Source organism: Grammomys surdaster, unplaced genomic scaffold (assembly GCF_004785775.1).
Source record: "Grammomys surdaster isolate TR1022 unplaced genomic scaffold, NIH_TR_1.0 137, whole genome shotgun sequence".
Taxonomy (NCBI): domain Eukaryota; kingdom Metazoa; phylum Chordata; class Mammalia; order Rodentia; family Muridae; genus Grammomys; species Grammomys surdaster.
The window spans coordinates 11824392-11846553 of NW_021604595.1; the positions used below are offsets into that span (position 1 = coordinate 11824392).

Here is a 22162-nt window from a genome sequence, read left to right on the forward strand (position 1 = left end):
TTCTAAGGTCTAAAAGTTTATTGTCAGAACAGCAAACTTCATAAAGACACCTTTTTAAAGCACACAGAAAATGACAAGCCAAATAAACAGAAAACCTTGGCTAACAAAAAGCAAAGATTGCTGCTATTTTGGACATAGTCAAAGTAATACCAAACCAAACAAGTGTATTCAAGAATATATGGGTGATACAACCTATGTTCTCAAACTAAAGGAAACGTGGACCAAAATACTTGGGGTGGGGAGGGACCAGTTTTCTCCTAATGCAGAAAGTGGAACTATTTAGGTGAGAGACACATAAGGACTAAGCCACCAGCAGTCAGTGTAATTTCTTATATCTCCAGACACAGAAATTGGACCTTATAGGCCAAGAAAGATTACAGAGAATTGATCAAACCATGGAAGAAATAAACTCCAGATTCATTGCGTGCTATCCTTACAAATGACTACCACTTCTCATTCGTTATATGGAAGTACACTAGTTGAGCTGAAAGCTACAGCGCTAAATGGGCCTTTACTACTGGAATTTTATTGCAGCTACATTTTAAGCATAGAAAGGTCTACAGCTATACTGCAAGCACCAGGTTTTCTTTGTTTTTTTTTTTTTAAGGTAAAGTAGAAATTCATACAAATGATCCTAAGGTATGGCAACTACTTCTGACCACTAGTACCCAATGGAGCTACTGCTAAATGAGTAGGAATAGGAGTAGGAAGAATTCCCGGTCGCATCGAAGCTTCCTCTCCGAGACCCACTGCGGGAACCAGAGCGGGAGCCTGAGCGGGATCCGGATCTCGAACCGGAGCGGGAGCCTGGGGCTGACATGTTATAAGGGCTAGGCAAACCCTTAGAGGACACGGAGGCGGCTTCCAGAAGGCGCAACCCAGTGATGTCTTCCACCATGGAGCGATTCATGGCATCCTTGTAGGAGATTTTTAACTTGGTTTTGGGGCAGGTGAGGATTTTGGCATAGCTGCTGATGTCCTGCAACCTCTGAGCTGCTCGGCCATCGATGAAACCTTTGCGGATGGCTTCTTCGGTGCTGATCCTCCCATGCACTTCCGGGTCAACAAGGCCTCCCGTGAGGAACTGGAACTCCAGGAAGCGCTGGCCTGCCTCATAGGGCAGCCATTTTTCTTTCACGGCCTCTGCTGCTGACATCTTCTTCTTTCCTTTTACACCTTCAAAGCCAATGAAGGCCTTCTGGGCAGGCTTCAGCCTGGTGGCCATGTCTTGGTCAATGAGACCTTGGGAGACTGCATCTTGAAGGGACAGCTTCTGACCGGTGGTAGGGTGGATTATGCCACCAGTGCAGGCCTGAGCCTCCAGAAGCCTCTGACCAGTGATGCTATCCACAATGCCCCGCTCTATACCTTCTGTAATAGAGATTTTCTCCAGGTTTTCTGTGTCAAAGATGGCAGCAATGGGGCTTGACTCCTCCAGGGGGTCAGAGAGAGAGCTGCTTCGGATGGTTAAATTTCTGACACTGGATACGGTGGAAATCTTACTCATGGACTCATGTCGGGAGCTGCTAAAAACATCATCGTTGACATTCCCGCCCAAGCCGCTGCTGTTGCCAACGCCATTTTTCAAGGAGATCATGTCAGCAAACTGCGTGAGGCTAAGGCTGCCTGATCGGTATTGATCGAAGAACTTCCTGTCAACGAGGCCCTTGTCAATAGCATCTTGAATGTCATACTGACTGCCGGTCTTCCTGTCTACTAGGACCACCCTGGTGGAGCCATCTGAACCCGTGATGGTTATCTCTTCCCACTCACACTCTTGCTCACATAGCTCTTTGAAGGTTTCGTAATCAATAAGGCCTTTCTTGTAGGCCTCCTGAACAGACATCTCCTTATTGGTTTCTGGGTCAACTATGACCACCCGCCGCTTTCTGAGGGTGTTCTTCTGTGAAGTCTGCACCTGTTTCTTCTTCTCTTTCAGAGGCAGCAGGCAGAGCCCCGTTTCTTCATCTTTGATGCACCTTTCTTTCAGTTGCAGATAGGTGAGGTTTTCTTCAGTGTTTGGATCAAAAAAGCCTTTGGTATCATCGCTTGGGTCTGAGAGGATTTCGCTAAGCTCCTCGTTAAAATAGCCCCTCTTGTACGCCATGTCAACTGGTAACCGATGGCTCTCCTTTGGATCGATGATACCGCCGGTTGCTATCTGTGCCTCTAGTAAGCGAATGCCATGGCCCTTTTCGATGAGCTCCTTGTTCATTGCTTGGAATAAAGAGATGATGTTTCCAGTTTCAGGATCGTTGTAGCCAGTGACGGCTCGTTCTGCAGACAGAAGCTTCTCTTTGAACTCGATGCCCACCAGACCTCTTTTGTAGGCTTCCTCCACAGGTAACCTTAGATTGCTGACAGGATCCACTATAAAGCCAGTAGCTGCTTGGGCTTCCAGCAACTCCAGAGCGGTACCAGGTCGAACTAAGCCAATTTTCATAGCCTCATAGATGCCAAGCTTCTGTTTAGTGGTCTCATTGTATATGCCTGCTATGCAGCTTGAACCCTGGAGGAAGTCCTTAATTCTCTCGCCGACCTCATCGTAAGAAATCTGACCGGATTCCAGTTCATTTACAGTGGATGGTCTCAATATGCCGGAATCAACCAGTTCGGTGACGGTCACAGGTTGTCTGATTCCTTGGAAGGACATGCTTCTCTTCTGTACTGACAGCAGGAGCAGACCTGTATGGGGTTCGATTCTGCATCGTTCTCTCAGCTGCATATAGCTGACCTTCTTCTTGGTGATTGGATCCACAAAGTTCTTCTGACTATCTCGGGGATCATTCAAGGAGCGATACAAATCTCTATCAATCAGTCCACGGGCCAAGGCGACATCTTTTGGCAAAAAGACACTGTTGACTGGATCAACTACACCCCCTGAAGCAAGCTGGGCTTCCAGCAGGCGCATACCGGTTTCTCTGTCAATCAAATTCTTCTTGATGGCTTCCGAAACAGATACCGTCTTGCCAGAAAATGGGTCATCAAAACCAGTGATGGCTTTCTCTGCTGTGTAGATCTGTTGGCGGTCATCGAAGTCAATGAGATCCCGAGCTATGGCATTGTCCACGGTGAGCTTCTCATTCCGATGGGGATCGATGATACCACCGGTGGCTGCTTGGGCCTCCAGAAGCATGACTGTAGATTCTGGGGTGATAAATTTCTTTCTCTTGGCCTCCACCAAAGAGTATTTTTCCTTGGGAGAAGCAGAAGCACCGGCAATAGCCCCTGCGCCCCGCAGGAAAGGCTGAATCTCTGAAGCTACCTCCTCCACTGACTTCTTCCCCTTCAACAGCTTGTCCAGCGTTGTCTTGTCGATCAGCTGGCACTCATAGAGCTGCATTGCTGTCACCTTCTTCCTCAGCCCATCAAATACCAGCTTGGAGGAATCAACATTCCACTCGTACTCAGTCTGGGTCTCCCGATGGGATCCATAGGGGCGCTGCCTGAGTTTGTCAATCTCCTTCTGAAGCCTGCAGCGTTCGGTTTCCAGCTGGGACTGAGTCTCCCTGGTAGAATCCTCTAGCTTCCGCCTGCACCTCTCTTCAATCCTCTTGATCTCCGCCTGGAGTCTCTCGATCTCACTCCTAAGACTGTTCTTCTCTCTCTCGCTCTTCTCTCTTTCTGACTCTATCTTCCTAATGGCCTCCTCCTTGCGGGAGTACTGAGTTTTCCACTGGTTCAGGTCGTTCTGAATTTGCTGCTTCTCACACTCCAGGCGCTGTTTCACCCGGCTTTCTGCCTCCAGCGTTGCTTTGGCACGGTTCAGCTCGTCCTCCAGCCGCTGGAGCCTTGCCTTGTCTTGCTCCAGGACTTTAATCTTCACCAGCAGGCTCTCTCTCTCCTGAACGACTTGAGTGCACTGACTCTTTGACTCCTGAATCCTATTAGATGCCTAGAATTCAAAAAAAGAAAGAAAGAAATGGGGGAAAAACATTGTTTAGATGCTAACATATGATTCATGTCATTTAATCCCTTCCTATATATGTATTTTAAACATAGTCTCATTTTTCTCTGTCTGTATTTTCCCTACATATACTGTTAATTTGCTACCTGACACATTACTGAAATTATGAAAATGTTGATTGCCAGTTTGGTAAATGGCTTCATACTTACTGTTTCATGTTCCTTTTTCATAGACATAATTGGAAGTCGTAGGCCTGCCTTACTTTTAACAGTAATGATAGTTTGGAAAAAGGAGAGCAATTTTCTTCCCAGTTAACATCCCTGATGTACCTACATCTCACATGGTATACTGTACTGACACATTTAACAAAGCAATACAAATATACAAATATACACACACCACCCAGCCCCACACAAATATTGTCTATAGAAGTCAAATATATTAGAAGTTATTTTTAAATTAGGGATTGTTAGAAGAAGTCAAACAGAAAGAAATGTTAGGCTCATAATCAAAAGACAACAGGATAATGCATGCAGAAAAGACATCTAAGTAAGGTGGAAATTTAAAATTATGTGAGAAATAATCAATTTCACTGAGGAAAAAATGAATTAAAGATAACATACAGTCAGAGTACTAGATAAGAACCACCTTGTATTTTAGAACATTAAACTGTTGATGTTGGGAACTGAACCCAGGACCTTGTGCAAGCTTAAGTGCATGATGTAGCACTCAGTGGAAGCCCCAGCCAAGAGCAGAACATTCGTGGGAAGTATCTTAGATGTTTTTCTCATGCTAAAGTTTTTGAAGTAGGGCCGAGCACAGATTTCCAACAGGATGGCATTCAACGCAGCAAAGAGTGAATGGGATTGGAGTGATTTTAAAGCCATGGTATAGAGGTGAGTAATAAGTTCATGAGCAGTTAAAAAGAGAGGAGTTAGGCATTCTGGAAGCAGCAAGACAACAGTTCAGATTAGATCTGGAGTCAGTTACGGGAGAAACAGGGAAGCTTTGATCAAATATTTGTGAATACCTCTAAAGCCTGCTTTTGGAATTTCTCAATTTCCTGTCTCAAATTTTCCCTCTCTCTCTGTAAATCATTAATCAGCCCCTGCAGTTCCAGGGTTCGATTGTTGCTGATCTGCAGCTGGCTCCTTAGCTCCGAAATAGTTGAGTTTTTATCGTTATCTGCTTCACTTCGGCCCCTCCGCAGGTCGTCGTACTCCAGTCTCAAGTTCCGCAGCTCTTCCTCCAGCATCAGGTGTTCCTTGGTGAGGTTCTCCGTGAGAGACTGCAACCTTTCGATCTCTATTTTACTTTCATTGAGGCTCCTGCTTTTGTCTTCTATGGCCTTCTGGAAATGCTCATTCCTCAAGTGAGCCTGCTTGACGTTTTCCTGTTCCTGTACCAGCTGCCTTCGAAGGGCCTCTACATCCAAGGAGAGTCTCCTCAGCTCCTCCTGGGTCCTCTGCTTCTCCCTCAGATGGCCATCCAGCACATCCCTCTGCTGCCTGAGATCATCCTCGCTCCTTTTCTTAACAATGGATGCCTGCTCCAGCTGCTGGGTCAGGTTGGTGATTTTGACGGCTTGCTCTTTCAAAGACCTCCTCATGGCCTCCAGTTCCTCCTCCAGCATCTTCCTCTTGGAGGACTCGTCGGAGGCCGTCCTCTTCAGCCTACCCAGCTCCTCTTCCGCTTTCTGCTTCTGCAGCTGCAGATCCTTCAGGGAGCTCTGGATCCTTGTGATGTCCTGATCTTTCACCGTCCTCTCCTGGGAAACTCTTTCATAGTCAATTCGCAGGCGTGTTAATTCCTGTTCCTGAACCTTCAGTTTGCTTATGGTCTCCGTTGCGCTGTTGTTGGCTTTCTGCAGGTCATACTGAACTCTCTGCAACCTGGAATTTTCATCCTCCAGGCATTTCCTCTCATTGGTTTCTTTGTCTACCAGCTGTTTGAGCCTTTCGATCTCCTTATTTTTATCTTGGATGGTCTTGGCAGCATCATCGAGGGACTGCTTGTACCTCATGCTCTCTTCAGTTCGCATCTGAGTGACCTGTCGGAGCTCGATCTCCAACTGCTGTTTCCTCTGAGACATCTCTGAGCCAGTGGCCTTTTGCTGCTGGACATTCTCTTCAACCCTCCTGAGGTTCTCGGTGGTCTGGGCTAGAGTGTTCTTCAGCCTCTTGACCTCTTCAGACAAGCTCCTGTTTTCTCGGGTGAGATTGTCTATCTGAGCTCGGTAGCCACTGGTGTCCTCTTCCTTTTGCATGGTCAGCTGGTGGATGGTGGTCTTGGTGATGTTGATCTCAGTCTCGAACTGGTTTTTTAAGCTAATGATCTCCTCATCGTAACTGTTTCTTACCTTACTCAGTTCATTTTCGTATTCCCAGCGACGCTTGGCCTCCTCCTGATACTCAGCTTTGAGTCTTTCAATCTCTTTATTTTTGTCCTGGATCGTCTTGGCAGCCTCCTCCAGGGACTGCTTGTGCCTGGCATTGTCCTCCGAGCGCTGCTGAATAACTTGCTTGAGTTCAATCTCCAGGTGTTGCTTCTTCTGCATGATTTCTGAGCCGCAGGCTTTCTGCTGAAGGGCATTTTCTTCAGCCCGCCTTCGCTGTTCCGTGGCCTGCAAGATGCTGTCGTTGAGCCTGACTATCTCATCCTTAAGATCTCGGTTCTCTCGGGAGAGTCTGTCAAGCTGGTTTCTGAGATTCTTGGAATCGTCTTCCTTCTGCATGGATATCTCCTTGATGGTGGTCTTGGTGATGTTAATCTCTGTTTCATACTTGTTCCTTAAATTACTCATCTCCTCATTATAGTGGTTTCTTACCTTTGCCAGCTCATTTTCATATTCTCTCTTCCGGGCGCCCTCTTCCTGCAGCAGAACCCTCAACCTCTCTATCTCGTACTCCTTCTCCTTGATGGCTTTCTCAGACTCCAGCTTCTGCCAGCCAAGGTTCTCCTTTTCACACTGCCTTGCCTTCTGCAGCTGATCGTAGTCATTCTTCTGTTGGTCGAACCTGTCTTCCACGGTCTTTCTCCTGCGCTTCTCGTCTTCGATCTCATAGGTCAGCCGGGTGATCTTCTCATTGAGCTCCTTGATCTGACCGTAGCACTTGTCTAGGTTTTGCTTGGCTGACTTCCCATCCAGCTCAGCCTGTCTCTTCAGCTCCTCCAGGCTCACAAGCTTTGCTTTGAACTGGGAACACTCTGCCTGGTATTTCTGCAGGTTCTGATCTAGGAACTTATTCTTATTGCAATTTTCCGAGTTGGCATCCCTGGCCAGTCTTAGCTCCTCTTCCAAAACTTCAATCTTGGTATTTTTCAGCTGTGGATATAAAATCAGAAATCATGTTGAAAAGAAAGCACTTTGGACCACAAGGAAGAAACAGCACCTTTTCTCTTCAGAGGCATGTGTATTTTACACACACACACACACACACACACACACACACAATGATATCAGATAAAAACTACCAGAAAACAATCGAAGACCCTCCAGGCCTCCCACAAAGCTTCCATTGGCTATTCATATGATCTTAGAGAGTGATAGATCAAGCCAGTCTCCTCATTTTTAAAATGAAATAACTTCCCTCATAATCAAAAGCTTATGATTAATTATTTGTGGTGGCACATCCTGTAATCCTACACCTTAGAGGCAGAGACAAGAAGATTGTCAATTTGAGGCCAGCCTAGTTTTTGTTTTGTTTCATTTCACTTTGTTTAGTCTCAAAAAACAAAACCAAAAAGCTTTTGATTTAATCCACCATACAGAATTTATTCAAAGATGTAAAACAAATGTCCATATGAACTCAATTCTACTCTCAAAAAGGGAAAATGAGTTGAATAATTACTTGACATTAAAGTTTAAAATTTGCCGGGCAGTGGTGGCGCACGCCTTTAATCCCAGCACTTGGGAGGCAGAGGCAGGTAGATTTCTGAGTTCGAGTCCAGCCTGGTCTACAGAGTGAGTTCCAGGACAGCCAGGGCTACACAGGGCTCAAAAAATAAAAAAAAAAAAAATTTATATAAATAAAGCACATTTTATATAAATAAAGCACTAAATGAAACCATAAGGTTTCGACAAAATAATCACAATTTGGCAAATGCTACGTAAGTCTGCTTGGAGCAGCCACTCAAGAGCACCGTACTGAGACCAGACTCAAACTGCATTAAACCAACTGGAAGAAATGCAATTTGACCAAATTGTGTTATAATGAAGCAGAGATAACAAGGTTCTATGCCATTTCTAAAAAAAAAAAAACTTCAAGGAAACAAATTAATTACCTTCAGATCTTCCAAACTCTTCAGCATCTCACTTAAGAATCTATAGTAGTCTCCAGACCTTGTAAGTAGTTCAATGTACCTCGCATGAATGTCTGCAGCCTTGGGGAAAGAGAAAAAAATATATACCATTTAAAAAACATATTACATTTTTTAAAAGTTTTGAACAATGTTGTCATCTTAAATTAATAAAACAGTGATATTATAAGATAAACAGTAAATTCCTTTCTATCAGTTATGCTGGATCCAGAATCTAGAAATCCAGCAAAACAAAGGACCGGAGCACTGCTCCAGTTGACCTTCTCTGACATCTGTGGGGAAAGCTGTCTTTTAGAAATCTACTACATAACATCCACTTCTTAGGAGTCTACCTCACCAAATATGACAAGTCCAGTCCAGTGTATAAACTCAGACTTCCACAGATGGTTTCTAAAACTGTGGCATGTGTATTGACTCACACCAAAGGGAGCCTGTAATAGGCCTTGGATTTCAGTGGACGCTCTGTATCAGAGATGTACTGCAGCATGGTAGGAAAGATGGGCAGGAAACAGCAAATACAGGTAGAAGGGGCAACAGACATTAAGAGGTACGTAATGACTTATGATGGTCAACATTGAGATAGGTAATAACTTACTACATACCTCTTGCAGAATCACCCCGGATGGAGACTGAACCATGGTCCTCTTAATAGGTATGTTCAATAGAGTTTCCAGCCCTGAGGTGTATGATGCCAGCTGGAGTTCATAATCCTGCAGAATAACAAAGTTTAAGAGGAGCATCTTTGTTCTGGTGGTTATTCAAACCCAGGATCCTGCCTGCTAGGCAAATACTCTATCCTGAAGATATATACTCCAGCCCTTAGAAACCCTGTCTTAGTTTGTTTTCGTTTTTTGAGACAAAGTCTCACTCTGTTCCTGAATGGTCTAGAACTCACTGTCTGGTCCAGGATGGCCTTGAATTCACAGCAGTACTCCTGCCTCAGTCATTAGCAGTTATTATTCCACAGATTTACATCATCAAATTATTTGGAAAAATCTCTCACAAAGGCCCTTAACAATAATCAGTTAATATTGTTAATAAATGAAATATGAGCCGGGCAGTGGTGGCGCACGCCTTTAATCCCAGCACTTGGGAGGCAGAGGCAGGCGGATTTCTGAGTTCGAGGCCAGCCTGGTCTACAGAATGAGTTCCAGGACAGCCAGAGCTATACAGAGAAACCCTGTCTCAAAAAAAAAAATAAATAAATAAATAAATGAAATATGTTCATTTTTGCATAGAGTGCCAACCTAATGAATAAAGACTAGCCCTTTCCACAGGGATATTTCCAAAATGCAATGAATTGAAGTAAATGGGACCCAAACTCTTGCCATTTAGAAGTGTAAATTTCTCTATCCTTGGGGATAGAGAAATGGCTTAGCAGTTAAGAGCACTAGCTGTTCTTCCAAAGGAGCCTGGTTCAATTCCCAGCACCCACATGGCAACTCACAACTCTCTGTAACTTCAGTTCCAAGGGATCTGACACTCTTACACAGCCATACATGCAGGCAGAACACTGATGCACATAAAATAAATATAAATTATTTTTACAAAAGAAGTGTGAGCCTTGAATGGTTGAGGTATCTCTCTAGCCTGAACTCAATGAATAACAAACTTACACAGGTTCTTCAGGACAGACTATAGATGGTCACTACCTTTAATAAGTTTATAGTCTTTAAAGCAAAACAACAAATAATGTAGTTAATAATATTCTTGATAAAATACCAATATTCTTTCATGTCTTTCAAATATTTCTTTTGACTGTATGCATGTGGAGGTCAGAGGACAACTTGCAAAAGTCAGTGTTCTCCTAACACTTGTGTTCTGGGGATCAAACTCAGGTTGTCAGACTTGGTAACCAGTACCCTCACCTAAGTGAGCCAGCCATCTGGCCAACCATCACCAACCATCCTTTCTTTTTAATTCTTTGTAATTTTCATAGATGAATACAGTGAATTTAGATTCTATACCCTCCCGTAGTGTGCCAACATTTTTAATGAAACCAATATACCTTAATTGAGTTTGCGCAAAGTTCAGCGATTTTATGCACTTCTTCTGATTTATCTCGTTTGCCAGATATTTCATTGTGCAGGTTCTATACAGAATAAAACATTTCAAATATTAAAGCATACAAATGTGTTACTTCACCTTTATGGTGGTTATTTTTTTTCCCTTCAGTCTATTATTATTTGGACTCATGCTCGCTCAGTAATGGCTTGAGAGGAGGAGAACTTTTCTCCATTCAGACAGAAGTAAGCCTCCTCTGTATTACTAATAAGAGGAGACTTTCAATCAGCACTACTGTATAAGCCCGTCTCTTATTTTTCTTTTTGAGATAGGGTCAAGGCTGGGCTTGAACTCAAGGATGTCCTATCCCTGCCCCCACTCCCAGCTCCTAAGATTACAGGCAATGCATGCACTCACTCTCAGCGCTAATGCTTCTTTACTATAACGCAAAACAACCTCCACTGTCACTATCCTCCAGTCGTAGTTCTTTCTAAACATCCCAGTTGCTTCTCCCCTGTGCACTCCTTAAACATTCACAAGGTGGATTCATAATATGAAATAGTCATCATTTCAAACCAGGGACAAACACAGCTTAAACCCAGTTAATCTCAACAGGGCGTTGGAGTGACACGTGTGGCTATACCTTCTGCTCATTCAAAAACCGCATGACTGTGTTGGAATCTCCAAACTTCATGGACTCTAAAGAGTCCTGGCGGCGTTTGGCATCGTATAGCCACTTGCAGAAGCTCTGATAGTTGTCCCGATAGTTCCTCAGTTGTTTGATTTGTTTCTCCAGGTCCCACAATCTATGGGAAAAAATGTGTAAGATTATTAAGACACCCATTACACATTAATATTAATTACATATTAATATATGTAACACATTAAGTCAGCCGGCAATTCTCCTTGGTGTCTATCTAATGGAACTGAAATCCTGCAAACACAAAAATCTTAATATGTGAATATTTATCATAGCACTTTTTCATCATATCCCAAAACTAAAACCCCAAATATCCATCAACTGTGATACAATTCCAAACAAAGGAATAGTTGCCAGCCATAAAGAGAGATGAAAAAGCTGTGTGTGGCAGAACTTGGGAGGTAGAGGCCAGAAGATCAAGAGTTTAGGGCCAAGCTTGACTGCATGGGGCACTGGAAGATAGCCAGAGTTACAGGAGGTCCTAGCTTACTGCTTCCTCCATAAAAAACTAAAGTAGACAAAATTCATCTGGCAGAAATTTAATTTAATTTTTTTAAAGACAGATGAAAAAAAAAATACTCAGATGAGTCGGCACACGCCGACAATCCTGGTACTTGGGAGGCTGAGGCAGCAGGAGCTCAAGTTTCAAAACAGCCTGAGCATGACCCAATGACCCAATTTCAAAACAAACAACAAACAAACAAACAAAAAAAAAAAAACCAGGGGCTTTGGGGAGTAGCTCAGAGGCAGTGTACTTGTCTAGCATGAGGAAAGTCACAGGCTCAATCCCTACTACCACAAGGGAAAAAAAAAAAAAAGACTAAGATTAAATAAACAAGTTGTACAAAGCATACCACAACAGACAGGACACCTGGAAGCTACACAATGTGTGGAAGCCACTCACAAAAGTCTACACCCTGCATAAGTGCACTTGTATAAAATGTTCACAATAGTCAGAACTAACAGCAGAGTGCAGGTTGGCTAAGTACAGGCCCTGCTTTCTGACAGCAACAGCGCTGGTGGGATCTGAGCCACCGAATGGGAGGACCACGGGGAAGGAGGCCGACATACCTGAAGTCTATCTGTTTATCTATCTTTTGCCAGCGATCCGTCAGCTGTGTCACTTTCTCAGTAAATTTGCCCAGGTCCAGGTCATAGAGCGGGTACTGCTGTGAGGACTGGGAGTGGATCTGCTGTGCCTTCTGCAGCTCTGTCTTCATGGTGGCCAGCAGTGACTTTTTCAAGTTCAAGTCATTTTTGATTTTCTGCAAGTTGAAGCGGTAAAGGTGCATACAAATTAATCTCCTCCAGCACCACTGTATGCCACCCTCGAATCACGTACTTATCTACCTCTGGTGCTGAGGCAAAGTAGCATTCTTACCACCGGGCTACCTACTGGCTCGTGTCATTGATTTTAAAAGAGGAAGGCCTGGAGCTACAGCTCAGAGTTAAGCTCAGAGAAGCTTAACGGTCACAAGGCTCTGGATTTGATCCTCAGTGTCTCAAAGATAGCAATCCCCCTGCCTCTGCCTCTCAAGTACTGGGCATAATCTACTACACGTGGCTGAGAGGCCCTGAGGTGAAGAAATCATTCCAACTCAGGACTCCACCAACGATTCCCACTACAAATCATTTCCATCCTGTTCCCGCTGCAGTTCTAGGCTAGCCTCGGCTAGATAGTGCTTTTGTGACCTATGCGACCTCCATGAGAGCCTCCCTTTAAAACAAAGGCATGGACATTAGCCTATACTAATATGTCATTACCAACTCACCAATCATATCAAGTAGATCACACAAATCTATGACGCTGATATACTAGAAGAAACTAGGTACAGTGTATATGGGCCCTATCCAGTGTATTACAGGTTTAGCTCTCCCTAAACCTATAATAATTCTAAAAGCTAAACACTCATAAAAACTTAGTGAGACTTTGTAGCAGAGGGCCAACCTCTCCATCACTTCTAGGGGGGCCAGGCTATAGTTCCAACCCTTTACGTTACCTTCAGCCCACAGCGGTAAGCCTCCACTTTATCCAGGTCCAGACAGACAGTTTCCTCCTCCGTCAGCCTCGCTTCATAGACCTTCAGCATGTCTTCCGTTTGCAGAATAGCCTGGAGGAGGGCTCTCACAGAGCACAGGCTGCAAAGAGCAAAAGATGTAGCTAAGGTTTCCAGTGACGTAATAGATGGGTACTATTGGCTCTTGGTCACTTTTGGGAAACAGGGTGATGTAAAAGCAGTTGAGAAGAGGGTAGGTGTCTTTAAGGCACAAGCCGCAACAGGCCAAGCACATATAATGAATGAAATCAGGCAAGAAGGCAGCTTGACAGGGTTGGGGATGTGGTTCGTTGAGAGGGCAGTCACCCTGGGCTCTAACCCCCAACACCAAAAGGAAAAACAAAAGGAAATTTGAAAGTGCCAACTATTCTTGAGCGACATTAACAGTGCACACCTGTTTAAGTAGCCATCTGTGACCCCGTTGATATTCTCCAGCTTCTGAAATAGTCCAAATATCTCATTCTGCAGATAGCAGTATTTTTCAGACCCTCGGAAGTTGGCAAGCATGTCTTTCAGCTGATTGAGAACCTCGGCCAGGGCTTGTGAGTCGTTCTGTACGCTCTGTCAAGAAAGGAGGGGGAACACACACAATTTAAGGTATGCAGCATGCTTTTCTGCTTTGCATAACAAAGGTCACTGTTCCATCAGGTGCCTACCGCATTGCTTGTATACATGCATATGGTAAGAGCACCTAAAATCTACTCTCTCAGCAAAACTTCAATACATACATTATACCTGTATACATTATACGTGTACCTCTTGACCTACATCTCTGTACTTCCTCCCTGGCCCACCCCTAGCCATCACTAGGCATGTGTTTCTATACGTTTGACTCTTTATTAAATTGTATATGTTAGTGAGATGGCATACTGTCTGTCTTTCTGCCCTTGGTCCACTTCATTGAGTCTAAAATCCTCCAGATTCACATAATTCTCAATTTTTCCTTCTTTTTTAAAAACTGGATAATGGTCCATGTTGGGTTGTAGAAGCTCAGTGGTTAGGAGCCTGTACTGCTCTTGCAGAAGACCCAAGTTGGGTTCCCAGCACCTGCCTATAATGTCAGCTGTAGGGGATCTGACACCCTCTTCTGACTTCTGTGAGAACCTATACTCATGTGCCTATACCTCCCTGGCTTTGCCATAATTTAAAATAAATATATCTTCCATAGTGTACATGTACCATGCAAAGCATATATATATATATGTGTGTGTGTGTGTGTGTACATATATACTTCTTAAGATTGCTTTTAACCTTAAAAACATCTTTAGCGTAGCAATGGAAAATAAATACACTTGCCTATAAACTTGTATGCCCTGGGGTGGTTTTCTTCACTTACAGATAAACATAAGGACTTGCGGGGTCAGGAGATGAGTGTTAGCAGCTCGTACCTTGAGCTCGTTGATTTTCACGGTGATGTGGTGTGTGGAGCCTTGCTCTGTGAGCAGGAGATTCTTCAGCGTCATCCTGGCCTCACAATGCTCCATCTGCCTGCGGATCTTCTGCAGCTCCATCAGCAGCCATGTCTCCTGTTTGTCGTTTTCTCTGTTGGTTTCAATCACTTTATTGTGGTTGACATCTTGGCAGGTACCCAGGTGAGTGATTTCAGTTTTGGTGACTGGAAAAATAAGTTAGGGCCATAAATATGAAAGACTGCCAAGCTGGCAAGGTGCTTGAAACTTCAGCTGCATGAAAGTATACCTACTCCCTGCGACTTGATTCTAGAACTCTGGTCTACAGATTATTTTATATACTCGATACGTAGTAGATAAGGCGTATTGCCCCTCAAGTATTCCTGTGCCAGACAGAAGACTGGTCCCTAATATAAAAGTCCTGACGCAGCAGGTGCTTTAAGAGATAGGCCTGGTAGATGATTGGATTATGAGGGTACCACCCTCAGCAAGGATGACTGTCCATCTGCTGGGGATGGTTAAGTCCCTGGCACTATTCAGACCTCAGTAGAATGATTTCTTCTAAAGGGATCCCGAATCCTTTCTACATGCCACTGTTTCCATTTCTGCTTCTCTGTTGAATTATGACAAAGCCACGGATCACTCACCAGGCTCCGTACTGTTTCCCAGCCATCAGAGGAACGAACTAAATAAATGTCTTTTCTTTACAAATGATCCCGTTTCGGGTATTTTGTCATGTCAACACATAGCATGCTAAGTGTCTTTCAGAGAAACAGTTTTACACAGGTGACTTTCCTTTTCAAACCACCTATCTGACTGATACTAAGGAAACAGATGGTCCGGGCCGGCCTGTCTGGGGCTGACCTGTCTGGTGCTGGGGGTGGCCAGGAAGCTGAATGACCAGGGTCTGGTAATGCTTCTGGGCATCAGTGAACTGAGACTGCATCCTCCGCTTGTCCTCGTCTCCAAACATCTCCGACCCTTGGCTGTTTTTGATGAAATCCTGGTAATGGAGCTCGAGGTCTTCAATGGTCTTCATGTAATCTTCCTGTCTCATCGTTTTCAGCTAGAAGCGAATCAGGCACGGTGAGTTGAGAGACGTGAATGCCCTCATACCCCCATGCAAGACAGAGTGGGCAGGGTAACCCTCATCATAGGCTAAGATATAAAAGGTCTTAGAGGCTTCATCGGTGTTGCTAAGAAACACAGCAGTAGCTTGCCAGTGACTTTTTCCTTCACGGGATACTTTTCTTCAAACACAATAGTATGCAGAAACTCAACTAAAGTAGAGCGAATGCAGCATAGCCGTTCTAAAAAGATAAAGGGGCCCTAAAGCTTCCCATCCTGCTTTCTTCTCTTTGTTTATCACTTTCGCTAAAGGACTACTCATCAACCCAAGGCTCTGCCAACAACACCTTAAGGACCTCTGACTTAGGGGATGCTTTCAGACTTCTTCCAAGAATTCCTCCTGACTTCCCCTTCTGCCTCGTTCCAGTAGATATGTCTGACCTCATTCTCATGATCTCTAAGGAGATGGGGGCCCACACTGTCTTTTCCATAAGTATTTTTGGCTTGTCAGGTCCCTTCAGGTGGGTATGTCTATTTGTCTCAGAACCAGCCATGTGCTGATTCTGCCTTGTTTTGTAGTGCTAGCAGAAGAACCCAAGGCTTCATGCATGTTAAGCAAGCTTTCCACCCCTGAGCCCCACCCCTTTCCGTGCAGTAGTGGACAGACCAGTCCTGTGAAAGGCTAAGAGGCCTCATGTGGTGGGACACAAGATCTTCGTCTGTCCAGTGAATAGGTGCACTGGAACACGTGGGCCTTTCGGTAGCCCCGGAGACATACCTTGGCAATAGTCATGGCCCTGATCTTCTCAATGTCAATCATGCAGTAATGCCAAGACACCAGGCTCTTCATGTTGATATAGAGCTGGTTCCACAGAGCCAAGATGGCTTCATAGTACTGCTCAATCCTAGAAGTCAGAAAGGGAAAACACTCCAGCCCAAACAGAACACCTGGACATGTTTGCACAACTAACTGCTCACAAATCTAAACCGAACCTTCTGGAGTGACTGTGTAATTTCCCAAACTGTCAACATGTCAATAGATTCAGACTAACCCGTTTCCCAGAAGTATACCCTCGACTTTATCTATAGTCATGTAGCTCAGTCAAACCATCCTGGCTGAGATAGGCTATCTGATTCTTTGTCATATTGATGGTTAGCAGTGTTTTGATTCGCAAAGAGTTTAAATGCTGACAATTCCTGAACCCTGGGCAGGAGAGGAAGGCAGGCCATTTCCCAACACTTCCCACTAGGTGTGAGGCTTAAGATTTCCAGTCTAGGGGCTGGTGAGATGGCTCAGTGGTTAAGAGCACTGACTGCTCCTCCAGAGGTCATGAGTTCAAATCCCAGCAACCACATGGTGGCTCACAACCATCTGTAATGAGATCTGATGCCCTCTTGTGGGTGTCTGAAGACAGCTACAGAATACTTACATATAATAAATAAATAAAAAAATTTAAAAAAAAAGAAAAAAAAAAAGATTTCCAGTCTAAAGCATGTGAAAGAATCTGCCGTGGACAGCCCATAAAATGCATGTTCTACCTGCTGTCCGACCTGGGGCATGTCATATTCATGACTACTTTTGAAATAACTGATTTGCAAAAAAAAAAAAAAAAAAGGAAAGAACTTCAAAACAAGAAGCTTCAAAGGGCATGGCAAGTGTCACCCGTGCTTGCCCCTGGCTCTCCGATATGGTCAGATGTTCTCTTTTATCCATAATAAAATCTTCGACATAAACTTGTGACTAAGTGAAGTGCCTTTTCTGGGGGCGACTGCAGTGAGAAAACACTGCTGTGAGCTGCCTGTTCAGGCACCAGCCCTCCTGCCCTACCGCTCAGTCACGGCTGCTAGGAACTTCAGAACTTACTTGCAAGAAAGGTCCACGGCCAGCGGGTTTGGAGGCGGGATGATCAGGCCCACGGAAGGGACGAGCATGTCAACGCCTCCAGGGCCGGTGACGTACCACTTGCTGCGCTCGTTGTTGTCCTTCAGGATACACTCATCCCCTTTGTGTACGATTTTCTGCCAAAGAAACGGGGATGAAAATGAAAACATGTGAACCGTCGGTCCTCCTACGCTCCCGGCATCAAACGAAGACAATCACGACACTCCCGGGCAAGACCTGTGTAAATAACGCATGTGAACCAAAAGGAGATCCGCAAAGTCAGCGGCATCCTCAGTGAGCTAGAGAAAGAGGCTCTTCGAAGATCGCCCAGGAGTGTGAGAAAGCCGCAGCCACAGGCAAACCTTTATCTCATTTTCTTCCTGTTTTGAATGCATGCTTTGTATATTAGACTTTAATATGGGAGAAGTCACTTATCTCAGTCATATTTGCTCTTAAATTGACATCGGTCCGTAAAAAAAAAAAAAAAAAAAAGTAACCTTCTACGTGAACTTCCACCTAGCCTGGTAGCTCAGGCCAGCAGTCCCAGCTACTCGCGAGGCATCGGCAGGGGGGTTACAAATTCAAAGCCTGCCTGGGATCTGAGCAAGATTAAGGGTAACCTGGTCAATTTAGGAAGATCATATCTCAAGATAATGAATACAAAAAAAAAAGGCCTGGACAAACAGCTCAGTGGTACTGTGACTGCCAGCCATGTGTGAGGCCCTAGGTTCAGTGGTCAATGCACTAAAAAAATAAAAAAAATTTCAAATAATTAATTCCAGCCCCTGGGCCCCTTTATTAGGTGGGATTGCACTGTAGCCTGGGTGGGATGGCCTAAAACTCACTCTGTAGACCACGATGACCTGAGTTCACAGAGATCCTCCTGAATGTGAAGAATAAACGTATGTGCCATGACACCTGGCCGTATACGGCTTCTTAATATGGCGACTGAAGGGCTAGAGGCACAGCTTAGTGACACAGTGCTTTTTTAGCCCCATCCCTTGCGCCACAGAAGAAGAAAATGGAAACAAATAACCAACCAAACAAACAAACAAACAAAAAAAAACCCAACCTGCATATTAAGGTAACTGTTCATCTGAACATAAAATTTCACCTCATATTTCAATTCAATCTTCTTTCTTTTTTTCTTTCCTTACTTTCTTCCTACTTTTCTGTTTTGTTTGTTTTTTTTTTTAAAGATTTATTCATTTATTTTATGTATATGAGTACACCATTGCTCTCTTCAGACACACCAGAAGAGGGCATCAGATCCCATTACAGATGATTGTGAACCACCTTGTGGTTGCTGGGAATTGAACTCAGGACCTCTGGAAGAGCAGTCAGTGTAACTGCTGAGCCATCTCTCCAGCCCAGTTACTGTTTTTGTTGTTGTTTGTTTGTTTGTTTGTTGTTGTTGTTTGGTTTTGGTTATTCCTTAAAACAAGATCTCACTCTCCACCCTGGGCTGCCTTTCTATGTAAGGGAATGCTGTCTGAGCCTTCAGGGTTCCAGAATTACAGGTATGGGCCACCACATTCAGTCTAACTTACTTCTTTCTTCCCACACAAGTTCTTAGAACATTCCACAGGGTAGAACAGACCCCCGTCTCATAAAGTTCTTCTAACTAGGTGAACACATTTTTGTCTCTTAGATCTTTCAGAAGTTTATTGTAAGAAAGCAGACTGGAGGAGTCATAGATAAGAACAGAAACTAACCCATCTCTCTATAAACCTGTATAAAACTTTCCACAGAGCCTACAGGATTGTCATGATCCAGAACTGCCAGAACTTCTGCAGGAGACTCACTTTCCAGGAGCTATGACGGTGCCATTTCTCATTTATCTTGTCTGAAACTTAACAACGGGGTGGTTGAAGATAAGCTCTAGGTACCACAAGAAGGAAAAAGTCAACCTTTGAAAGGTTTTAAACCTTCAAGGTAACCATTGTCTAGGTGAGGGGTGGATCTCAGAGTTAGTCTGTGCTTAGGATAGCAGGAAGCTTTGTCTTCCTTCCCCAGCACCCAAAGGAAGTAGCTACTGTCCTAATTAATTCTTGACTGCTCCCAGTGACTCAGCTCATGGTTACTGCTTTGGTTCAACAGGTGATTGCTTTATTTAGAAAAGACACGACTATGGTACTTATTGAAACCAAGATTAGTTTTGCTCTCTTGATTGACAGACACTGATGTAAAGAAAGGGAAGGCTTTGCTCTGCCTCCGAACTTGGAACACACACCTGGTCTTGTTTGTAGTCGCAGAGAGCCCTGAGAATAATGGGCTTGTTGCTCCTGTAGTCCGGGTTCCGAGGTTTCAGCTGCACGATCTTCTTGGACTTGTTTACCAAGTTCTGCACCTGACGCTTGTACTCGAGGATCTTCTCCCGTTCTTTCTGCAATTGCAAACACAGTCTGCCTTTAACACGAGTGCCCTGTGAGTTTTACAGACCTCTTGAAGAAGCTGCCACAACATCAAAGTTAAATATTGCTACAGTACTATCAGTGATAATAAGCCAGAAATACATCACGAGGTAACGTAACCTTCCACAGTGAGCCTTTTGAATTAATTGAACAGGAAAGACTATCTTCATGAAAGGGCCTTGTGGATAAAATGTGAGGTGTGTTTTCCCAAGGGTTTTGTCAGGTTAAGTCACCATGTTCTCTCCACTCTTGTTTCCAGTAAATGACTGAGATACTGAAGCAAAAGCCCTTCCCAACAGTAGCTGGGCACACAGAGATGCCACTGAAAGGTGACGAAATTGAGGTGTGGGCTCTGTGTGGACTGTACTCCAACACAATCCATCTTTTGTCTAGAGTGCATCAACACCCCCCCCCCCCCCCCACCCTGGGGAAAAGTTGCTCAGGATCTGCATTGGGACGGTACCTCCAGCTCTTTGATCTGCTCCAGTAGGTGCTGGAGGGGCATGTTCTTGTCACAGGGGTATTTCTTCCTGATGGAGTCCTGCAGGCCCTTCAGGTAGGCTTCAGTTGACTGGGCCTCTTCAAAAAACTGTTCAGGATGACAACAATCCTCATCAATGATAAGAAACTTGAGAAAACGCCAGGGTTTGCATCTTGAATGTCACCCAAAGCCTGTGTGCGAAAGTCTGGGTTCCTGGGGTGGTGCTAATGGGGACAATGAAGTCTACAGAAAGGGCATTAAGGGTGGTCTGATCATTGGGGTGTACCCTCAGAGAGAAACATGGGACCCTAGCCACCTCATCTTCCTCCCCTTGCTCTCTGGCAGTTTTGGTCCATCTCACACTCCCCACTATGAGGCGCTATCTCTTCACCAACTAGAATAAAGGGGACCATGGGCCACAAACTGAACCAGCTAAAACTGTCATCCACATGAATATTTTCTCTGGATAAGTTTAATTATCCTGGGTGTTTTGTTAACACTGGGGGAAATCTAGCCCACATGATCACTTAGTAGTTCCGTTTCAAGAACCATCACCCCCACGAAAGCCTCGGCTAAGTGGCTAAAGGAAAATATTCAAGCAGAGAACACTCACAGACTTGGTAGCAGGGCGAGTGACTGCTGACTACATTACAAATCTCTCTTCCACTCTACTAAGGACAGTTAGTAGGATTTACACATTACCTTCAAGATTGCCTCCTTGCCTCAAAAGTGTACTCAAGGTAGTGTAGCATAGACGAGGTAGTGATGACATTGCAAAGCGCATGACCTCATTAGCCCTGTACCTGTGCAGCATATGTGCTTATAAACACCTCAGCCATGCAATGCATGCACATGATGTATTATTTTTGACTAGGAAAAGTTCCCTGGAGATCACCCTGGGGTCTGAGCTCCTTATTTTGTACACGAGAAACTGAAGCCTGGAGTTGTGGCCTGTTCTAAAATTATACAACTATGTGGTAATTCCAGAAGGGCCGGAACCAGACGGCATCACTGTTATCAACGTTCTTCTCCCAGCTCCATGGCCACTCTAAAATATCTGACAAGGCTGAGAAGATGGTAATAACGCCTGTTGCCATACCTGACAATCACTAGGACCCACATGGTGGAAGAAGAGAGCCAACTCAAGCAGGCTGTCCTCTGACCTCCACATTCCCATTGTGACAAGCAGGTAACACACACACACACACAAATAAATGAATGTAGATTTTTTAAAAAGATATGTCTAAATACCTGAAAGTAGGCAGCATTTTCTTTGAGATGGACATCAATGCACTTGGTGATTTGCAGAATCCAACTCCACTGTGTCTGAAGAGTGTCCATATATGCCTGAAACAAGAAAATGTCAAAATGTCGGCTGCCTCATGCCTACTCAGAGACACAGAAGGGTGCCTCCTGCACAGACCCGTGAGCCAGACCGGAAAAAGATGCCTCTTTTTTTCACCCAATGTCTAATGATTGGAGACAGAATATCACACCTGAGATTTCTTTGTGTAAACAGTTCTTACAAACAGCTGCCATCAAAGGGACATCAGTGGAAATAGGTCTCGCCTTAATTGAGTATTTTCTGACCAATCAGAACAGACATGGTACAGCCCCAGTATAGGATTCCCTTTGGAACTCCAAGCCTGTTCTGAGACAGGGGCTAGATCATGTGGAGGTATGATATATCACCTCCATCAGCCCAGAGTCCGGCTCACAGATAGCAGTCTCCAGCAAAAGACAGCAAATACTGCCCAAGGGCTACATCTGGCCCACTGCTTTTATTTATAAATAAAGGTTTATTGAAACATGACTATGGTTGTTCATTTACACATTATCCATAGCTGTTTTTGTAATGCAATAGCAAAATTAAGTAACTGTGACAGAGATCATCTAGTAGAGTCTAAAATATTTCTGGAT

General features: G+C 44.3%; 1 protein-coding gene across 2 annotated transcripts in view; it reads right to left on the bottom strand.

The window, feature by feature from the left end:
* The window catches only part of Dsp (desmoplakin), a 48301-nt gene continuing 26139 nt past the window's right edge, over nt 1-22162 (bottom strand). The window contains exons 9-24 of one of the 2 annotated variants that reach the window (XM_028763190.1): nt 21494-21589; nt 20225-20350; nt 19581-19733; nt 17330-17484; nt 16244-16370; nt 15262-15463; nt 14377-14603; nt 13383-13549; nt 12932-13070; nt 12003-12196; nt 10875-11037; nt 10236-10319; nt 8830-8937; nt 8192-8290; nt 4938-7232; nt 1-3895 (exon numbers count right to left, since the gene is read on the bottom strand). In XM_028763190.1, coding sequence (XP_028619023.1) covers nt 662-3895; nt 4938-7232; nt 8192-8290; nt 8830-8937; nt 10236-10319; nt 10875-11037; nt 12003-12196; nt 12932-13070; nt 13383-13549; nt 14377-14603; nt 15262-15463; nt 16244-16370; nt 17330-17484; nt 19581-19733; nt 20225-20350; nt 21494-21589 — 7569 coding nt within the window. In that variant the 3' untranslated portion in view covers nt 1-661. The remainder of the gene's footprint in view (nt 3896-4937; nt 7233-8191; nt 8291-8829; nt 8938-10235; nt 10320-10874; nt 11038-12002; nt 12197-12931; nt 13071-13382; nt 13550-14376; nt 14604-15261; nt 15464-16243; nt 16371-17329; nt 17485-19580; nt 19734-20224; nt 20351-21493; nt 21590-22162) is intronic. The other variant, XM_028763191.1, reaches the window with a different exon arrangement.